Source organism: Gopherus evgoodei, chromosome 4, assembly GCF_007399415.2.
Source record: "Gopherus evgoodei ecotype Sinaloan lineage chromosome 4, rGopEvg1_v1.p, whole genome shotgun sequence".
NCBI classification, from domain to species: Eukaryota; Metazoa; Chordata; order Testudines; family Testudinidae; genus Gopherus; species Gopherus evgoodei.
This window is the reverse complement of record NC_044325.1, coordinates 126,359,650-126,380,220: the sequence shown is the minus strand read 5'-3', so window position 1 is coordinate 126,380,220 and position 20,571 is coordinate 126,359,650. Positions and strand designations below refer to the sequence as shown.

At 46.6% G+C, this 20,571-nt stretch overlaps 2 protein-coding genes across 2 annotated transcripts in view; one reads left to right on the top strand and one right to left on the bottom strand.

Annotated features, from left to right (window-relative positions):
- LOC115650666 (zinc finger protein 501-like) overlaps positions 1 to 20,571 on the top strand; it is a 1,041,190-nt gene that overhangs the window by 100,394 nt on the left and 920,225 nt on the right. The gene's annotated exons all lie outside the window — the stretch shown is intronic.
- LOC115651236 (zinc finger protein 773-like) lies at positions 16,155 to 17,104 on the bottom strand. The gene is made up of 2 exons (XM_030562180.1): positions 17,077 to 17,104; positions 16,155 to 16,711 (listed from the first exon to the last, which is right to left on the bottom strand). Exon 2 carries the CDS (start codon positions 16,701 to 16,703, stop codon positions 16,155 to 16,157), a length of 549 nt encoding a protein of 182 aa, XP_030418040.1. The 5' UTR covers positions 16,704 to 16,711; positions 17,077 to 17,104.

The following is a 20,571-nucleotide window of genomic DNA, read 5'->3' as shown; positions in this document are numbered from 1 at the left end:
CAGTCACCTTTTCTCCAAGCTGAAAAGTCCCAGTCTTGTTATTCTCTCCTCATATAGCAGACACTCCATACCCCTTTTCTGAACCTTTTCCAATTCCAATACATATTTTTTAAGATGGGGCGACCATATTTGCACGTGATATTCAAGATGTGGGCGTACCATGGATTTATATAGTGGCAATAAGATTTTCTCTCTCATCATCTATCCCTTTCTTAATGATTCCCAATATCCTGTTTGCTTTTTTGACTGCCGCTGCACATTGAGTGGATGTTTGCAGAGAACTATCCACAGTGACTCCATGATCTCTCACTTGAGTTGCAACAGCTATTTTACATCCCATCATTTTCTATGTATAGTTGGGATTATGTTTTCCAATGTGCATAACTTTGCATTGATCAACATTGAATTTCATCTGCCATTTTGTTGCCCTTTCACCCAGTTTTGTGAAATCTCTTTTGAACTCCTCACAGTCTGCTTTGGACTTAACTATCCTCAGTAGTTTTGGATCATCTGCAAATTTTGTCAACTCACTGTTTAGCAGATCATTTATGAATATATTGACTAGTACTGGTCTCAATACAGATACCACTAGTTACCTGTTTCCATTCTGAAAACTGACGATTTACTCCTACCCTTTGTTTCCTATCTTTTAACCAGTTATTGATCCACGTGAGGACCTTCCGGAGGTGAAAGTAAGCTGGCACGTTCCGGTATGGGGTACCGGGAAGAGCCGGTACGCTGTGCCAGCCCGGCCCGGCTTCCCCAGGCTGGTGATTTAAAGGGCCCAGGGCTCTCTGCAGCGGCCGGAGCCCCAGGCCCTTTAAATCGCCTCCTGAGCCCCACTGCTGGAGCCCCAGGGAGCAAATCACTACCGTGGAATGCTGCTCTCTCCCGTTCTGCGAATACAGAGCAGGGACGGCAGAAGCTTCCTTACAGTGGGGAGGGCACCGTTGTCTGAACTGTGGCACCCCCATGACACCCCTTCCCTAAGGACCCACACTCACAACACCTCTCCCCCCGAGGCCACACCCACAGAACACCTCTTCCCCAAGACTGCACCCTTTCCCGCCCCCATCATTTGTCCTAACAGCCAGTAAAGAGTGATGGGGCCATGGCCTTCTAACCCCCCTGTTCCAACACCCTTGACACAGAGCTGAGCAGGCAGCAGTGTGTGCATGTGTATGTATGTGACAGAGCATGCTGTGCTGAGCTGAGCCAGTGAGAAAAGGGGGGCTGATGTCGAGGCTGTCCCCTGTCCCCTGCCGCAGGACTGGTTGTTTCCAGCTGCTGTCTGAACTTAGAGACAGTGTGCCGACATACTCACTCTTCCGCAACGCACACACACACTCTCTACCCCACCATGCACATTGCAGTTGAAAAGCAGCTGGCAATCTAGTAGGATGCCCATAGAACAATGGGATAGAGAAACCTGCATCATGTGATGCTGTACCAACCCATGAGGCATTGCAAACCCTTCCCAAAGCACCCTGCAGCCAGTGGTACAGTGGGATAGTTACCCACAGTGCACTGCTCTCTGCGGCAATCCAAGAGATTCTAGCATGGATGTGCTCTGGTGACACAGGGTGGACATGCAACAGCTGTTCAATTAAACCACTTTAACTAAAGCCACGTTACCCTTTAGTGTACACCTAGCTTGAGAGTGAGACAAGCAGGGGCGGCTCTAGACATTTTGCCGCTCCAAGCACAGAAGGTCCGCTGGCCTTGCAGCTTCAGTGGACCTCCTGCAGGCATGTCTGCAGGAGGTCCACTGAAGCCATAGGACCCATGGACCTTCTGCAGGCAAGCCACAGAAGGCACCCTGCCTGCCCCCCTAGCAGCAACCAGCAGAGCACCCCCTGCAGCTTGCCGCCTCAGGAGACAAGATCCAGCTCTGTTGAAATTAAAAAACCACAACTTCCTCCATAGTTAGCAGGATTCAAACCTGCATAACGTGACCCCAAGGGATTTCTAGTCCATCACCTTAATCACTTGGCCACAACTACTTGCTTGATATGGGGCTCTCCCTACACTCTAGTTCTGTTCTCACTGAGTGATCAATTCCAGTTGTTTCCTCAGACCAGCTTCCACAACACGCACACTGCTGTGCCGTTGTGTAAGTGTGTCCCTGGCTGAACTGCAAGAATTCCTGCTCCTTTTCCTTCTGGCTGGAGCATGAGAGTGTGTTTGTGGCTAATGACATTGCTGTAGATTGTTGTCCATTTCCTGCCTTGATCATTCAGATAGTCTCTTTCCCATCATATCCCCAGTACATCAGTGATTGCAATAGCAGAGGGCAGGTTTTCTCTGGGGCACTGAGCTTTGCCAAGGGGTTGGTGGCTCCTTTCTTTTCTCACCCTGGAGTAAACTCAGCTTTTTATTCCATCCTTGATGTTTCAAGGAATAACAGATGACCAAAGAAAGAGGTGGACAGGGTGGGTCTCAGGGGAGGGGCAGAGAGGTTTGAGAGGTGGGCAGGGCAGGGGAGGGTGCAGAGAGGCATGGGTGGTGAGCAGGGCGGTTCTCAGGGGAGAGGTCACAGAGGTGAGGGGGTGGGCAGGGCAGGTCTCAGGGGAGGGACAGAGAGGTGTGAGTGGTGGGCAGGGCAGGTCACAGGGGAGGGGGCAGAGAGGTGTGGGCAGTGGGCAAGTCAGGTCAGGGGGGCAGAGAGGTACAAGCGGTGGGCAGGGCAGGTCTCAGGGGAGGGGCAGAGAGGTGTGAGCTATGGGCAGGGCGAGTTTCAGGGGAGGGGGCAGAGAGATGTGGGCGGTGGGCAGGGTGGGTCTCAAGAGAGGGGGGCAGAAAGGTGGGGGCGTTGGGCAGGTCAGGGAGAGGCAGAGAGGTGCAAGTGGTGGACAGGGCTGGTCTTAGGGGAGGGGGCAGAGAGGTGTGGGCAGGGTAGGTCTCAGGGGAGGGGGCAGAGAAGTGTGGGCAGCAGGCAGACCTTGGAGTAGGGGATGGAGAGACGCGAGGAGGCCTTGGGGGAGGAGAGGAGTAAGCAAAATGTGGACCAGCAGGCCTCAGCCAAAGAGGAAGAGCAGGGATAGGATGTGGCCAAATGGGAGTGAGGGCGGAGCACAGGTGGGGCCTCAGAGGGAGGAGAACGAGGGAAGGGAGTGGAGTAGGGGGACAGCACCACGGTCTGGGCAAGGGCGCTCAGAGGATTCAGGGGACCTGGGGCAAAACAATTTTGGGGGCCCCTTCCATAAAAAACAGTTGCAATACTATAGAATACTATAGTCTCATGGGGGCCCCTGCAGGGCCTGGGGCAAATTGCCACACCTGCCCCTCTGGACTGCCCTGCCCTCAGCCTCTCCTCATAAGTCCCCTGCCCCGTAATCATTTTTGTTGCCCTCCCCTAGACTCTCTCCAATTTGTTTCTGGGGGTGTGTGTGAAAACTGGATGCAATGCTCCAGATGTGGCCTCACCAGTGCCAAACAGAGGGGAATAATCACTTCCCTCGATCTGCTTGCAATGCTCCTACTAATCCAGCCCAGTATGACCAGTTACCCATATTAAATGCAGACAGCAATATTTGATAAACTGGTTACTGTCCATTCAGGAGGTTATTTCCCACCTATTCATAAATAATGAAGATGCTCTAAGCAGAGGGGAGAGAGCTGTCTGGTCCGTGCATTTAATCCAACTCCCCAAGAGGTGGTAACTATGACACTGGGGGGAAGCTATGTTGGTGGGTGTGCAAGCTATGGTGTCTACATATATATATAAAGTTTAATCAAACCCCATTTTTAAAACCCCTCTGGTCTGGCAATAGAAAAGGAGCTCTCTGAGGCAGAGCCTGTCCTTCAAAATCCTTAAGATCACTACTTGCCTATAGAAATGTCATGGGGGTATAGCTCAATGGTAGAATGTTTGACTGCAGCTTGAGTGGTCTTTGGTTCAAATCCAAGTGCCCCCTTACAAACCTCTTCCTTTAACAAAAATAATTGCATATCCCTTTCCATTATGTTCAGGAGCTCCACTGAAAAGGATGCCTGAAATGAATGAAAACACTCAACATTTTCCTGTGCAAATGCATAAAAACCTAGCAAACATGTCCCCCAGCTGAAATCAGTTCCAATCCTCTAAGTGTCTAGGTTTGTTTTCATCAGTTAAACAAAGGCACATGAAAACACATTTGCAGGTCCTTGGCCTCCATGGGCTACAATGTGCAGAAGAACAAGAACCACATCCACTCGGGAGGAATGGACTAGTCTGTATTACATTTGGTAAGTAAGTTGCCATTGGGACTGAAAACTCTACTGGAGGTGGACAGGAGCCTGTTACAAAAATAAAATAACCAAGATTTACCAAACTCCCTGTTACATATTCAATCCCGTTTGTGCACACGGTATCAACTGGGGCTCTAACAAATGGCAACCTTCCTTTAACACAGATCGTTGTTCCATGTAACTTTCAGATACATTCGAATGGCAGCTGTTTACAGGTCATGTGCTTCTAGTTCATGATCAGCAGCAGAGTCTCTGTAAATTGAAGGATTATATCGTATTGTAAATAAAGATGTGGTCTGAACGTGAGCTGGTTCCCCCAGTTCAGTTCCAAATGCTCTGCTAGAAATGTCCCTGGGACCCCAGCCCTCCCCAGTAGGAGTGAAAGGCGAAACCCTCAGCTCTGCACTTAGATCCAGGCTGATTTACTGGGGGAACAGGGGAGAATTTATTCTTTGCTGCTGAGTAGGGAGCCAGGGCAGTTCTCTGGGAATCAAGGTGCCCAGCCTCACTCAGCTGCTTCATTGCCCCTAGGGCCCTGCAGGCTCAGATCATCCCTGAGGCCTGGCAGCTCCTCAGGGAGCTCTCCTGGTGCAGCTGGCAGGGCAGGAATATCCCACTCTAAGGGCCTGAGTTAAGGCAGCAGCTTTGCTCCCTCCTTCTAAACAGAGCTCCAAGGCCGTGGTTCTGAACCAGGGGTCCGGAGCCTCCTGGGAGGCAGCCAGCAGGTTTCAAGGGGGGGTCCACCAAAATAAACTAGAAAGCAGGGTCAGTGTTAGACTCACTGGGGCTCAGGGCAGAAATCTGATATCTGAGCCCTCCTGCCTGGGACTGAAGCCAAAGCAACTTAACTTCATGGGGGCTCTGCTAGCTACCTCCTAATAACAGCCCTGGCTTTATACTGGACATGCAGAAAAGCAGTTGTTGTGGCACAGGTGGGTTGTGGAGGTTTTATATCATGTGGCGGGGGGGCACAGAAAGAAAAAGGTTGAGAACCCCTGCTCCAGGGAATCTCAGAGAATAAAGACTCAATCCGACTCAGTGCTGCCAACTCCAAAGATTTTGCCTTGAGTCTCATGAGAGTTATTGTTTTCCTTAAAGTCCCAGCTCCTGGAGTCAAGTGAAGATGTGATAATTTCAGCCTTTGCTCTTAAGGAAACAGAACCTTTCTAGTCCTTGTGGCTGTGGAGAAAAATTCAAAATGTGACCCCAGTGCACCCTAAAGGCTCATCAAGCAGAAGGCAAATAAAAAAATACCTTAATTTATTAGTTTTATATAATCTTATGATTTTAAAGCCAATCTCATGATCTTGGTGAGCCTGGCTCAGAGTTTTTGAATGTTTGGAGTTGGCCATTCCGCAGACTGAGAGCTGGGCACCCTCCTTCACACTCAGCACACCCAGACTTTTCTAAAGCAATAACTCTCTCTTCTCCTTCATGCCGCTGTAAGGCAGCTGGGAATCCCCATTCCTAGACGTGCTTTTCCAGACACTGAATTCCCAACAGGGCTGAGTCCCCTCAGGGCTGTTCCGGGGGCTCCAGTCCCCCACCCCAGGACTGATGGGGCAGTAACCTCACATCTCCCCCTTTGTGATGTCCAGGGACCCTGCAGGGACAGCAGCTCCATGCTGGGCTCTAGGGTCCCCCCAAAGACCTGGGGGGAGGGAGCAGTTCAACTCCTGTGTTGAGGGCTCCTGGTGCCTGCAGGTGACAATATCTTCACAACCCCACCCCCTCCCCGACACCCCCATGGACTCGCCCCCTCACAGTCCCGCCCCCTGACACCCCCATGGACTCAGCCCCTCACAGCCCCTTCCCCCTCACACTAACACCCCCATGGCGCTCCCTTTTACAGCCCATCCCAGCACAGAGAAACGCCATAGCCCCCCCTCACACTGACACCCCCATGGACACTCCCCCTCACAGTCCCTCCCCCTCACACTGACACCTCCATGGCCCCTTCTCCTTTCAGCCCATCCCCTCCCAGAGACACTCCATAACCCTCCCTCTCACAGACTCTCCCTTCACACAGAGGGTCTTGTTTGCTGGAGCCTAGATGACCTCCAGAGGTCCCTTCCAACCCTGATATTCTGATTCTATGATTAGAAACCCAGGGGAGAGATTTCTGAGGATTTACTCCCTGAGGACTGGGTTCATCCAGTCATTTCACACCCCAGGCCTCCAGCATCTCCTCTGACCGTATTTACCAGTGACACTGCGCGTGGGCGGTGGGTATAAAAGGCTTGGAGAGGCTCAGGGGGCAAAAAATGCTGGATGTGATGCACCTCCCTTTGGAGGGGGCTGGACTGCTGCCTTTAGTGCCACTGACAGAACCTCCCGAGCAGTGGGGGAGCCACCAGCATTCAGCCCATGGCCCTGCCTGTGCTCTGCCCCCAGGCCCTGTTCCCACTCGGACTCTTCCCCTGGGAACTCCCTCACCCACTGGGGCATGCAGATCTTCCACCCGATCAGCGCCGAGCCAGGTCTCCGTGCTGCAAATTATTCCAGCATCTGGGAAGGAAAGCACAGCAGCCGACAGCTCCAGCATTGGCAGCTCTTTGCTCTCACTGGGACAGGAGGCAACAGAAGGGTGAACAGATGTCATGATTTTGTAGGGACAGTCCTGATATTTGGGGCTCTGTCTTATATAGGCACCAATTACCCCCCAACCTGCTCCTGATTTTTCACACTTGCTATCTGGTCACCCTACTGCTCAGTTTGAGGCAAATGTCTCTTTGTTCTCTGCTGTCCATGGTGGGGAATTTCCCCATTGAAAATATTTCTTGCTGGGTCAGGGAGTGGAGAGAGAAGAGGCATTTGCTCTGTTTCACTCCTCTCCATTTTCTGTTCCTCCCTTCCCTTCCAGGGTCCTCCCTTCCATTTCAGACTGTGCAGTGACACCCTCCCTGCACCCAGAACTCTGGAGCCTTTGGAGCAGCACAATCCCATGAGGTCCTCAGTGACTGAAGGTCTTTTCCAACTTCCAGGAGAGCCCAGCTTGAGACTAAAGGAAACTTCCTTCCTTCCTGGGGATCCTCTTGCACTTCCTGAAGATCAAGGTCATGAAGCCTCTGCCTTGCCTCCTGGCTCTGAATTAATGTCCAATTTCCCACTATCTGCTCGAAAGAAACAAATGTTTCTAACCCAGGTGAGTGGTGCTAATTCAGTTCTCAGCTGGAATGCTTCACCCATGTTCCTTAGAAGAAACAGACTCTCTGTGACACAGACTGACTGGGGTTCATCTCTGCATGTCCCCAGTGGGGAAGGAAAGACACTGAAGGGGAAGGAAGAAGATGGGCAGAAGGAGTCAAATGGGGCTAGACCAGAATAGAGGAGATTTTCTGCCTGTTAAAATGTACTGAATTGTCATTGCTAAAAAAACCAAAAATCCACCATCTTCTACTGGGTTTGAACCATCAGCCTTTTACAAGGCAGCCAAAGTGGTGAACCACAGACACAGGTAACTGCTTCCATCCTGTTTGTCTCTGAAGGACCTATGCTGGCTTGTGCAGGGGGAAATACAATTGTAGGTGTGGGTTCAGACCTCACCCAGAGCGTTGGTTTTCATTAGCCATGGAGCTTCCCCGACTTACTTTGTCTAATTCACATGGAAAGTGCCATACGAGGGTGATGAGAGTAAAATCTAAACTCTGAAATGCGGCGGTGGCCCATAGATTGGGATAAGGGGTTTGAAAAGAAAAAGCTCTAAGAATATAAAACCAGTCAGTCTCCAGGGGCAGGTACAGTACAGCACCTCCACAGGGAGCCATTGGGGGTGGGGGGTGTTCACTTCCTCTGTTCAATGTCCTGAGAGGTATTTTAAGATGAAGATAATACCATGGCTAACAATTGACTGACATGTTCTGGGTTAAAGAAAGGAAGGGACCTGGGGTTAATAGTCTGAAGTATTTGTGTTACCGTCACTGTCTGACCCCCCCTCAGTGCGGAGCAGGTTTGCACTTTGCTGGGTGGAATGCACAGACTCCTGGAGAGCAGGGGCAGCTGTTTCCATGGCAGAGAGCCTGGCACTTAGGAGACATTCTACACTTGCTGTTTTGAAGCAATTCAATAAAATAACAGTGGAGCTACAATGTCCCGTTCAAAATTTCAGCCCCTCCACTAGTGCAAAAATGTTATTTTAGGATCTAAACAGGAGGCTTCCAGCGCTAGGACACCTGACCAGAGAGCTCAGAGGGAGGTGGAACAGCTGCTGATTCTGAGGGTCCTGTGCTAAATCCACTTGCAGGTGGAAGTGTTTTATTTGATGGATAATGAGCACCAGCTACCAGGGGAGAATCCCTGAGAGCCACTGCCACTCCAGCTGCTGCTCCAGAGGGGGGAGCCCCAGGGTGCCTGCTGCTGTTCCGGTCACCCCAGGAGTGCTGCCGGGGGCCACCGAGCTGTGGATGCTCCTGCTGCCCGCAGAACCACAGGAAGGAGATGATTTTTTGACAGTGACAGATGCCTCATCCTAAAGGCCTTTGTCTGCCCCCTTCTAGTGACTGTTTGGTAGAGGAATGCAGCTCTCACTCCTGGGTCTCTCCTGGGGAAATGATGTTTCTGTGACAAACACCAAAGCTTTTAACAGAAAGGAAGAAAAAGAAATGGCCACACGATGGGACTAGGACATAAGGAACGAAACACAGGATGCTTCTCCCATGTGCATTGACTTTGAACCTTGTTGTTTGCAGTGTTGTTGTATCCATGTTGGTCCCAGGACATGAGAGACAAGGGGGAGGGGGTCACATAATATCTTTTAAAGGACCAAGGAAGGGAGTATTATTTACTCCTCATAACACAAGAACTAGGAGGGGTCACCAAATGAAATGAATAAGCTGCAGGTTTGAAATGAACAAACTTCCCTTGATCTGCTGGCAGTGCTTCTACTTATACACCCCAATCTGCTGTTAGCCTTCTTGGCAACAAGGGTACTGTTGACTCATATCCAGCTTCTCATCCACTGTAATCCCCAGGCCCTTTTTTGAAGAATTGTTGCTTAGCCAGTCGGTCCCCAGGCTGTAGCAGTGCATGGGATTCTTCCCTCCTAAGTGCAGGACTCTGCACTTCTCCTTGTTGAACCTCATCAGATTTCTTTTGGCCCAATCCTCCAGTTTGTCTAAGTCACTCTGGACCCAAACCAACCCTGCAGCACTTGGATTCTTTACATGCTTTCACAGAGCGAAGAGCACATGTTCCATGATTTCATAGGGCAGAGTTTTATGCTACAGGGAGCTTTCCCTGTGTGAATTTGACAGGTGAATCAACATAGAGACACACTGTGACCCTTCTCAGGGTGCTGAGGACTGTGAGTCTCCTTGTTGCCACATGCCACTAGGAAGAGGGAGTTTTGCATTTGGCAGCTGGATGTTAGTGACCAAATTCACCCAGCCCATCAGGCACTCAAGGACACTCCTCTGAGCTACAGCAACCACCCTAACCCCTGAGTTCCTTCGATGTGTCCCCCTCTGGCGTCCAGCCCAGATCACCAGATACTCAGAGAAATCCCAGATCCTCTCTGCCCAAAGCAATGGTATATCCTAGGTTACTAGTTTTACTGTGGACCACTGCTACTGTACCACACACAGCACTTGAGTACACTTATCGAACAAGCAAAAATGTAACAAAGGATAGAGATTTAAACAAACGTGAGTGATGGAAACCAGCTGTTACCAACTAAACAAAAGCAGAAAATGCAAGCTATACTTTTTAATAGTTACCTTTCCTATCTAAGTAGATTCTCACCTCACACTTCAGTCAATTTCACTGATTGCTAGTCCCTAGGAGCCACGGCCCTGCCTTTCATGAAGCACCACTGGTCATTAAGAATCTCCTTGGTGAATGGACCCAGAGTGTTTTTCTCCACCCTGTTATGAACTGAATCAGTCTTTTGTCTTTATATTCACAGAAAGGACAATCTCCTTCCTCTCATATTGTCCTTTTCACTTCCACAGGGTTTCAGTGTTGCTAGGTTGTCTTTGATGGTTTTCCATTTCCAATTTCCGGGTTGGTGCAAAGGTTGACAATGGAGCAATACATCACATAACTGGCTAGCAAGGAACAGGTGCCAATTCCCTCCCACTGGAATGGGCCGTCCCCACCAAGACCTATGATCGGGGTGACTCACTTTCACAACAATACCATATGGGCATAATTTTCCATGTACTTACATTACTTCTTAAATATGACTCGGACACACCTCTTGCAGTGATTAGGAGTATCAATAATTTACAAGCTTTCAGTAGAGATCTCACTGCTATGCTTCATGGATAAATATCATAAAATCAGTGTATTAGGTGTGGTGAGTTTGTCAAGTCTGAAACAGGAGTTGCTTGTGAATAAGTGACCCCTTTGCCAATTGGCACCAATGAGCTTTTGTCACAGATGCTCTGAGCTATATAGTCACACCCTGATATAACAGAAAGGCCAGCACAAAAAACAAAGAGAGGAACAATAAGATACTAAAATGACAATGGTTGGAACTCTCCATTTCTCTCAGTCTTTGGATTGATGGGTACTAAGAGCTGTAGCTACAGTTGAGGAACCAGGAGATCGGACAGCTGGCTCAGCCCTCCACACTAGTAACTTTCTCACATACAGGGAGATGGGTCAAAATTGGAATTGATGTCATGACTCGCTTCCCATAGGGGATCAATCTGTCTAAGGCTATGTCTACACTTCTGTCATAAACAGACAGCTAAGGATTAGTGCCTCTTTTACCTGTAAAGGGTTAAGAAGTTCACCTAGCCTAGCTAACACCTGACCAGAGGAACCAATGGGGAAACAGGATGTTTCAAAAGGAAGGAGGGAAGTTTCCTTTGTTTAGTCAGTTTTCAGTTTCAGCTGGAGTGAAAAAGACCAAGGAACCAGTCTCTTACCAGAATAGTAAGTTTTGGAAAGGAATAAATAGGTTTATGTTTATTTTCTTTTGTATTTGTCTTGGTGCAAATTAAGGGAATTATCAAATTTGGGTATTCTTGTGTGTATTAAGATTTTTGCCCAGGAGAACATCCTGTGTTTTCAAGTTATTGTCTGTGAGATTAGCTGATATGTTGTCTCCCAGAGTTTGTTTTTTCTTTTCTTTCTTTTACCTTTCTTTTCTTTAATTAAAAGCCTTCTTTTCAAGAACCTGATTGATTTTTCCTTGTTTTAAGATCCAAGGGGATTGGATCTGGACTCACCAGGAATTGGTGGGGGAAAGAAGGAGGGGATGGTTAAATTCTCCTTGTGTTAAGATCCAAGGGATTGGATCTGGACTCACCAGGGAATTGGTGAAGGAGTCTCTCAAGGCTACCCAGGGAGGGGAAGGTTTTTTGGGGAAAGGGAGTGATCCAGACACTGTGAATTCTGGATGGTGGCAGTGATACCAGATCTAAGCTGGTAATTAAGCTTAGAAGTATCTATGCAGGTCCCCACATCTGTACCCTAAAGTTCAGAGTGGGGGTGAGACCTAGGACAACTTCAAACACTGGAAATATTCTTCTGACAACCTAACACTGTCTACACTGGGGCTCAGGTCACATTAACTACTTCTCTCAGTGGAGAGGATTTTTTTTACGCCCCTGAGAGATATGGCTCTACTAACACAGCTTTTCAGCATAGACCACCCTTTAGATGGCTTATTAACCTGAAAGGCAATGGACTTCAGCCTTTTGCTTTATATTGATGGTTGATGAGTGCAGCTTTACTCTGCGCTGGTTAGGCCTCAACTGGAGTATTGTGTCCAGTTCTGGGCACCGCATTTCAAGAAAGATGTGGAGAAATTGGAGAGGGTCCAGAGAAGAGCAACAAGAATGATTAAAGGTCTTGAGAACATGACCTATGAAGGAAGGCTGAAGGAATTGGGTTTGTTTAGTTTGGAAAAGAGAAGACTGAGAGGGGACATGATAGCAGTTTTCAGGTATCTAAAAGGGTGTCATCAGGAGGAGGGAGGAAACTTGTTCACCTTAGCCTCCATTGATAGAACAAGAAGCAATGGGCTTAAACTGCAGCAAGGGAGATTTAGGTTGGACATTAGGAAAAAGTTCCTAACTGTCAGGGTAGTTAAACACTGGAATAGATTGCCTAGGGAAGTTGTGGAATCTCCATCGCTGGAGATATTTAAGAGTAGGTTAGATAAATGTCTATCAGGGATGGTCTAGGCAGTATTTGGTCCTGCCATGAGGGCAGGGGACTGGACTCGATGACCTCTCGAGGTCCCTTCCAGTCCTAGAGTCTGAATCTGAGTCTGAGCTTTTCTACCTCCTGGACACATCCTATGACAAATGTCATGCCTTTCCTTTGCAAATTAGAGAAGTGGGGAAGCCAGTGACCGTTATGCACTAAGTGGGTAAAAACGTATACAATTTATCTCCGCAAGTAGCTTTCCTTTTAATAGAAATTGACTTCGAAACTAAGCAAAATAAGTTCTATATGAAAACACAAAAAATTAAAATCTATACTGGGCCAATATTCTCTTACACACTCTTTCTCTCACACATTCTCCCACTTCAATCTTTGGAGGGAGGTTTTTCTACCAGAACTCCTTACGCAACAGAGGGTAAATTAAATCAAATTAACTTTTCAAGATTAGCCATCATTTCCTATATGACTAACAAAACAAAAAAACAAGACAACTTTTACTTTGTCCAAAATATTCATATTATCACACAGTCTCTTACTCTTTAACCAATAACTTCACTTATAATTTCATTTTAATTGGTAACAAGAATATATTCAAAGATCAAATTCTTGTCATATATGTTAGTTTTCTTTTATCCCCATTGCCAACATCTGAACCTTGCCTCAAGTTGTGGTTTGTCCCAACCACTTCTGAGAGTCCATATATCTCAGGATCTTCTGTCATGTGTGTTGGCGGAAACGGTCTCCTATGTGGGAATGTCAGCATCATGAGGAAAAATACCTCTCTTTTCACACTTTTTAATCTTTCAAAGTAGGAGGAGGGAGAGGAGAAGTGATGTAAATGTGTAAAATACAAGATAAAACTGTCTTGTCTACACTAAAGACATTTATTGATGTAACAATATTACTCAGGGGTTTGAAAAATCCACACAGGTGAGCAATGTACTTTTACAGACCTAACCCCCTGTGTAGATAGCAATACATCAGCAGGAGAGCTTCTCCTGCCAACATAGCTGCTGCCGCTTGTGGGAGCTGGACTAAAAGTCCAGCATGACAGGTCTCTTCCATTGGCTTAGAGCATCTGTAACAGCAGTCCTACAGCAGCGCAGCTACATTGGTGCAGCTGTGCCAACATCAGCTTTATTGTGTAGCCATAGCGTCAGACACAAAACCATAGAATCAGGACTCAATATGCGTGTATCCAGAAGTCTGAAATTGGAGCCTGATAAATTCATTGCCTCAGTGGTTACCCTCATTTCTACAGCCTGAAAGTCCTTGTTACCTAATCAGGCAGCCAGTTTGGGATCCACGGGGAAGGAATGTCCTATGAAGCACTCTCTCTTTGGATCCAAACAGCAAAGGATGATTGTTCTCAATCTAACCCTGGCATACTTTGGAAGTATAATCAGTGACACTGAACTAGGAAGTGGAGTTGCACAAACAATTTTCCTTGGGTCATTGGTCACCATAGCTTCCTTTACTGGGGTGGAAACCAAGAACTGTGGACTCTTTCAACCTCAGCTCTTTCCAAATCCTTGGTCTTGGATAGGGTAAATTTACACTTCTCTGAAGTAGAATCCTTTACAAAACTACTCAAAATCTCAGCAGTGTTAATGAGGAATGGCTTCCTAAAAAATGCCCAGCTTTTCTTTAATTCGGTGGCACAGGTCCAGGGAAGGGACTAGATACAGGCCTGGATCAGAATCTTTGTTAGTTATCAGAGCTGGAGATTCTATTAAAAAATGGCCATTTTTCTGAAGATATTACATTTTCAACACTGGTTTCATTTTATACACATCTTTAGCACCTACAAAAGATAAATTCGACAAAAACTCCACTTCTATTTCCTCAACATCTGTGTCATGAAGGGCTGCATTTCCCACACCATAGGATTAGCTAGGAAAGATCTTCTGTAGGGCCTGGGTTACAAATGCTTTGGGAACCAAACACATGGGCATTTTGCCTAGCTCAAAATCACTTACCCTGGAATTCTCTCTCCCCTTAAATAACTGAACGACACTGTGCTCATATGCACGTCCTTCAGTTAGTTGGGGTTCTGCTGCTGTTCATCATTTCTGAGTGGAAATTTTAAATCACTGCTGTTTCTTTGTTAGCCTGTCCAGTAAATTGGAGAGTTCTCTCCTGTTGACAGAACTGCACTTGAACTTTCTTCATGTTATCATGGAGGGATGGGGAAAAAGCAAAGCTGAAGTGAGAAATGACGACTTTAGCAAATGGTCATATGTCTTAAATTCTCCAATAAAACTGAGCTACATCCTATCAAACTGAACTAATATCCAACTGGGTGACCAAATAGCCTTCAGGAAAGATAGAAACCCACAAAAGAGAGAGATAGTATACATGGCAATGAAAGTGTCAAGTGAAATTCTGGAGCAGGTTACATCTGATTATTCAGAATCAGGACAAGAAATTCTCCCCTTACATTCATAGAATATCAGGGTTGGAAGGGACCTCATGAGGTCATCGAGTCCAACTCCCTGCTCAAATCAGGATCAATCCCCAAGGTTTTTGGATTTTTTGGCCCCAGATCCCTAAATGGCCCTCTCAAAAACTGAACTTACAACCCTGGGTTTAGCAGACCAATGCTCAAAGGACTGAGCTATCCCTCCCCTCTCCATACTGCTTTGATCCATTCAAACCTGCATCACTCAGCACTGTCTCACTAGTCAGTTATGTTATTTATAAAATTATTAGTATCTTTGCATCCCCATAATGGGGGACAAAACAGCCACTTTGCCAGAAGTGGCTTTACCAATAGATGGAACCTGGCATTTTAACTCCAAATGATCAAACTGCGTTTGGGATCCATTTGAATTCCCCTTCCAGGTCTTTGACACTTTCATCTGCACTCAGTGACTCTGATATAGGATTAAAGAAGTCAAAGCATCATCTCCAAGCACAGACAGCTGAAAACTCTTCCTCACATGGCACTCTGAGAAGTGGAGGGATAGAATGTGATGAAGATAAACTCTAACATGGCTAAGAGAAAAGGCAACAGTTCTGCAGTGATGGGGAAGGAGGGAATCTGAGTCTCCCCATCTCCTTCCAGTGTCAGAGACTGAAATGACACTTTTTTTCCTGCCCCTGCTCCTCTTCATTTAAATATAATTTTAAAAGTTTCCAAAATAACTGTTCTTCAGCACAACCCACAGCAACATGAGAACAACTGGTAATGATACAATCTGTATCACTGGTGACTCTAACAATAACTTTGCAATAGGAGGAATGGTATGAATGTGATGTTCTCTGGTTCCCGGTAGAAGGGGCACACTCAAATTACTCATGGGACAATGGATTTGATAGAAAGGACGAATGGGTCCACCTTGAAACAGGGCGACCTACAAAAGGCCAAAATGGGCCACTCATCCGGACAAGTTGAGGGATAACGGTGCTGCAAACAGTTCAAACAGCTTCAAGAGTTACTGTGTGGGAATCAGACAAAGTATTAACAAAAAAAAGAAGTCTTAATAGACCTAGAGGCTTTTATGGTGTTGATCTCTCTTGCAGATTCTCTGATGCCTAACATGGGCTGAGTGGCAAGAGAAGGTTTTCCCACACTCAGTGCATTCATAGGGCCTCGCCCTTGTGTGGATTCTCTGATGATTAAGATGAGCTGCTCTGTTAGTGAAGCTTTCCCCACACTCACTGCATTCATAGGGCCTCTCCGCTCTGTGGATTCTCTGATGTTCAGAAAGGGATGAGCTGCTAATGAAGTATTTTCCACACTCACTGCATTCATAGGGCCTCTGCCCTGTATGGGTTCTCTAATGACTAACAAGGTTTGAGCGTCAACTGAAGGTTTTCCCACACTCACTGCATGCATAGGGCCTATCCCCTGTGTGGGTTCTCTTATGACTAACAAGGTTTGTGCATTGACTGAAGGTTTTCCCACACTCACTGCATTCGTAGGGCCTCTCCCCTGTGTGGATTCTCTGATGTTGAGAAAGGCCTGATCTGTGAGTGAACTTTTTCCCACACTCACTGCATGCATACGGCCTCTCCCCTGTGTGGATTCTCTGATGCTTTAAAAGGAGTGAGTAGTCACTTGCACGGATGGTGGGAAAAATGTATGTATTTTTTCTTTTTCCCATAAGGATGACCTGCCGAGTTGTGGTTTCCTTGAGGTTCTGCTGAGTTCCATGAGAGTAAATATATTTACCCACTTTCTCTCCTGAGTGGATTCCCTGCTCTCTCTCTGGTCTGTGCTGAATCTCACAGGATTTTCCCTGCTCATGACTTCTGGACACATTCCTTTTCAATCTTTGTGATAATGCTCCATATTTATCCACGTGCTCAGCATCTTCCTGCTGAGAATTCTGCTCATTCTCACATACCATTACATCACCTGCTGTGATACAGACAGAAACCTCAAACAGGGATGGAAAGGGGAAGACCAAACCAAAAAAAATGCTGGAGACACGTCAAATAAAATTCAGGAACTGAACTCCACCCAACTCCTCCCCCAAATAGGAGAGAGGAGAGGATCAATTTGGCCCTTCACATCCCATCCAAATTTGCAGGGGGAAGGGAGGAAGCTACTACCTGGTGTCTGCTAGAATCTACAGGAAGCCATGAGCTATATTTACCCTGAGGATACAACCCCTGCTAGTGACAATAATGAATCAACAGACCTTCCAAGGGTTTTGCTGGGCATCCCAGATGTTTCCTTCATGCACTTACAGATTCCAAGTTGGTTTAATGTTTCCTCACCTGTGCAGGGAGCTCTCAGGATCTCTCTTTTCTCTGAACTCTGGAGATCTGGGACCCATGGCTCTTCCCCTTTTCCCAGCTGGGAGATTATATATGGTTTGGAAACTGGAAACCCTGTTCAGATGAAAGAAAACAAAGGAGTTCCGTTGATTTCATAAGACTGTGTCATAAAAAAAGCATTCTATTAGTTGAACTTCAGCACTTAGTGTGACCCAGTGTGCCTGGGACAGTCCTCACTGAAAATGCCAAGGTCAGGGCAGGCTGACTCAATAGGTGGATCCCCTTGGTCTTTTCCGTGGGTTCATTCTACAGGTCAGAGATGGCCAACCTGTGGCTCTGGAGCCGCATGCGGCTCTTCAGAAGATAATATGCAACTCCTGCTAGGAGCCGACTGACGAAAAAATTGTGGTTGTCCAGCACCAATTGGCATCCCTATCAGGCCCCCTTCCCTCCCCCCCGTGCCTCCCAGTCACTGTTGGCCCCCATTGATCAGAGCCTCCTCCTCCCTCCCCCGTGCTCTTGCCCGCCGTGATCAGCTGTTCCACAGCATTGAGGCGGCACTGCGGGGGAGGAGCAAGGATGCTGTGTGCAGCCTCATCCCTCCCTCATCCCAGTGCCTCCCGCCCACTGCGATCAGCTGTTCTGCGATGCACAGCAGGCTCAAGGGGAAGTGAGGACATGGCTCACTCAGGGGAGGGGGGGAAGAGGCGATGGGGACTTGGGAAAAGGGGTGGAGTGGGGGGGGCAGGGCCTGAGACAGAGCCAAGGGTCCAGCACCCCTAACCGGCACCAGTGTCTCCTTGAATAAATGACACAGTGACTAGCTGGTGTGGAAATTTTTAATCAAAAGTTTTCTTACACCACCTAACAATGGAAGGCAAGTGCACACAGGAAAGAAAATACAGAGATGAAAATGGAGGATTCCAACAGGAGTGGGAGAATAAGGACTTTTTTGTTAAACGTAATCGTAAGGCCACGTGTCTTCTTTGCCAGATGTGTGTGTCTCAGTTCAAATCTTCAAACCTGCAGCGTCATTTCGCTTCTAGCCATGCACATATGGATCGAGAATTCCCATGAGGTTCTGAACTCTGCACTTCAAAACTGAAAACTTTGAAAAAATAAACATATATAGAAGTCCAGTTCTTCACCAGATGCGCCAACCGATCGCAGACTGTAATGTTAGCCTCCTATGATGTAGTTTGGCACATAGCTCATGTGAAAAAGCCCTACTCTGAAGAAGAGCGTATAAAAACGTGCCTCTCTGATGTGATTTTAATCCTCTCACCAGAGAACGAGAATCTACAGAAGAAAATGTCTGGCCTGCACCTTTCACATCACACAACAGAATGCAGAATCTCCAACCTGAACAGTGACATCGAATCACAACTGCACTCGCAACTAAGTATTTGAGCATCGCTTTGGATGAATCATGCCATGCACAGGATAAATATTATCGGTATTTGTCCGCACTGTGTCTGATGACTGTGTTGTAAGGGAAGAACTCCTCGATATCGTGTCACTGAAGGACAGAACTTGGGGATGAGCTCTACAGGAGGTGCTGATGTTGGTAGTTACAAAAAGCCACTTGCCTTTACAGAGGCTAACTGCCATTGCAACAGACGGGGCTCATCCATGTGGGGATTGATGAATGGATTAGTAGGGCTTTGTAAGTCTAACAAGAGCTTTCCTGAATTTTGGACAATTCGCTACTATTCATCGAGAGCAACTGATTTATATATATATCTCAAATTTGATCACGTCATGAAACCTGTTTTGCACATTCTGAATTTCATTCCCTCAAATGCACTTAATCACAGACAATTTCAAAATCTAACTGAAGAACTGGATGAAGATGACTCCCCTGCCGATTTCACTGTGCAGTTTGATTGCTCTCGAGAGGTAAAGTTAATTCCCATTTTTTTGAGCTCCAGTAAAATTGTTTATGGAGGAGAAGCACAGAATGCACCCTGAACTTACAGATCCGGGATGGGTTCTAGACTTGGCATTTCTTGCAGACATGAAGCTGCATTTGCATAAACTAAATGTGGACTTAGAAGAAAAATTGTGGCTGCTGTCTGACCCAGTGCAAGCTGTGTTTGTGTTCATGAACAAATTGCAGTTGTTTCACAGACAAATGCTTGAGGGAGAGCCGACACACTTTCCCTCAATGTCACAACTTCCAGACAGATCAAAAAATGATGCAGCAGAACCCCTAAAGTGGAGCACAACTAGATATGTGAGCCTGATTAGAGATCTTAAGGACAGTTTTGAGGAAAGATTCCAAGATTTGCAGCAGAAAAGACCTTTTAGTGCTGAAGCCAATTGTCTAAAGCCCCCCTTTAGTCACTGATGAAGCATCATCCCAGATGGAAATAACAGAACTTTTGGAAGATGACAGATTGAAATCTTTTCAGAAGACACAGAGGCACCCTTACTTTCTGGCAATCTGTACCAAAGGATAAATATGCCAACATCAGAGGTGCAGCCCTAAAATGAATCTCAATATTTGCCTCGACCTATCTTTGTGAGTCTGTTTTCTCGACACTCAAACGTGAAATCCAAGCACTGATCCGTTTTGACAGTCAGCCACTTAAGAGAACTGCTGCGTGTGGGCACAACTGAACACAAACCAAACTTCAAGGGAATTGTTGAAAGCCAGAAATTGCCAGAAATCCCATATCTATATCTATACACACATACACATAAAAATATACGAATATAATCATTACATATTACTGTGGCTCTGTGGCAATGTACATTCGTAAATTCTGGCTCTTTCTGAGGCTCAAGGTGGTACAGCTGAGGACCCTTCATGGGCCATCAAACAGGTTAGGCAGTGCTAATGCCACTCTGCCTGGAAGTGTCTCCCAGAAACATTGCACAAGTCTGGAAATACAGATATACCCTGCACATCTATAACTCACAATACAAAGGTGAGACAAACATAGAAACAAGATTCTCATACTTGGCAAATCATAATAGTTTCACAGATACCTTACACAGCATAGCTAGCATGATTCACTGCAATTTTATAATATTGGTATTAATAATAATAATAATAATAATAATAATAATAATAATAATATAGTGTCTCCCAATTCCATACAGTGTGACACTTAGTAAAGCAGTGAACAAGTATGGCTTGTGAGATATCATTTGAAAACTCATAATTTACTGAATATTATCCTCCCGTTAAAATATGCGTAGCAACACCGTATGTAAAGTGATGAGGTTTTACTTTATGGTATTACTGAAAATGTTACAGCTCTGGGGAACACCCACAGACCAGTTCCCTCAGAGACAGCAAGGCAAACAGCTGGTGAAATAGCTATTCTCCGGCAATGGGAAGGTGTGAACAAGATATTTACATTGCATCACAGGGAAGGCTTGAAGGTCACATCCACAACAGACAGCCTGCCACCATGACTCAGGTGAAAACTGATGATGTTTCTAGTACAAAGGACTGAATAATAAAAAGAGGTGGGGAAAACACTT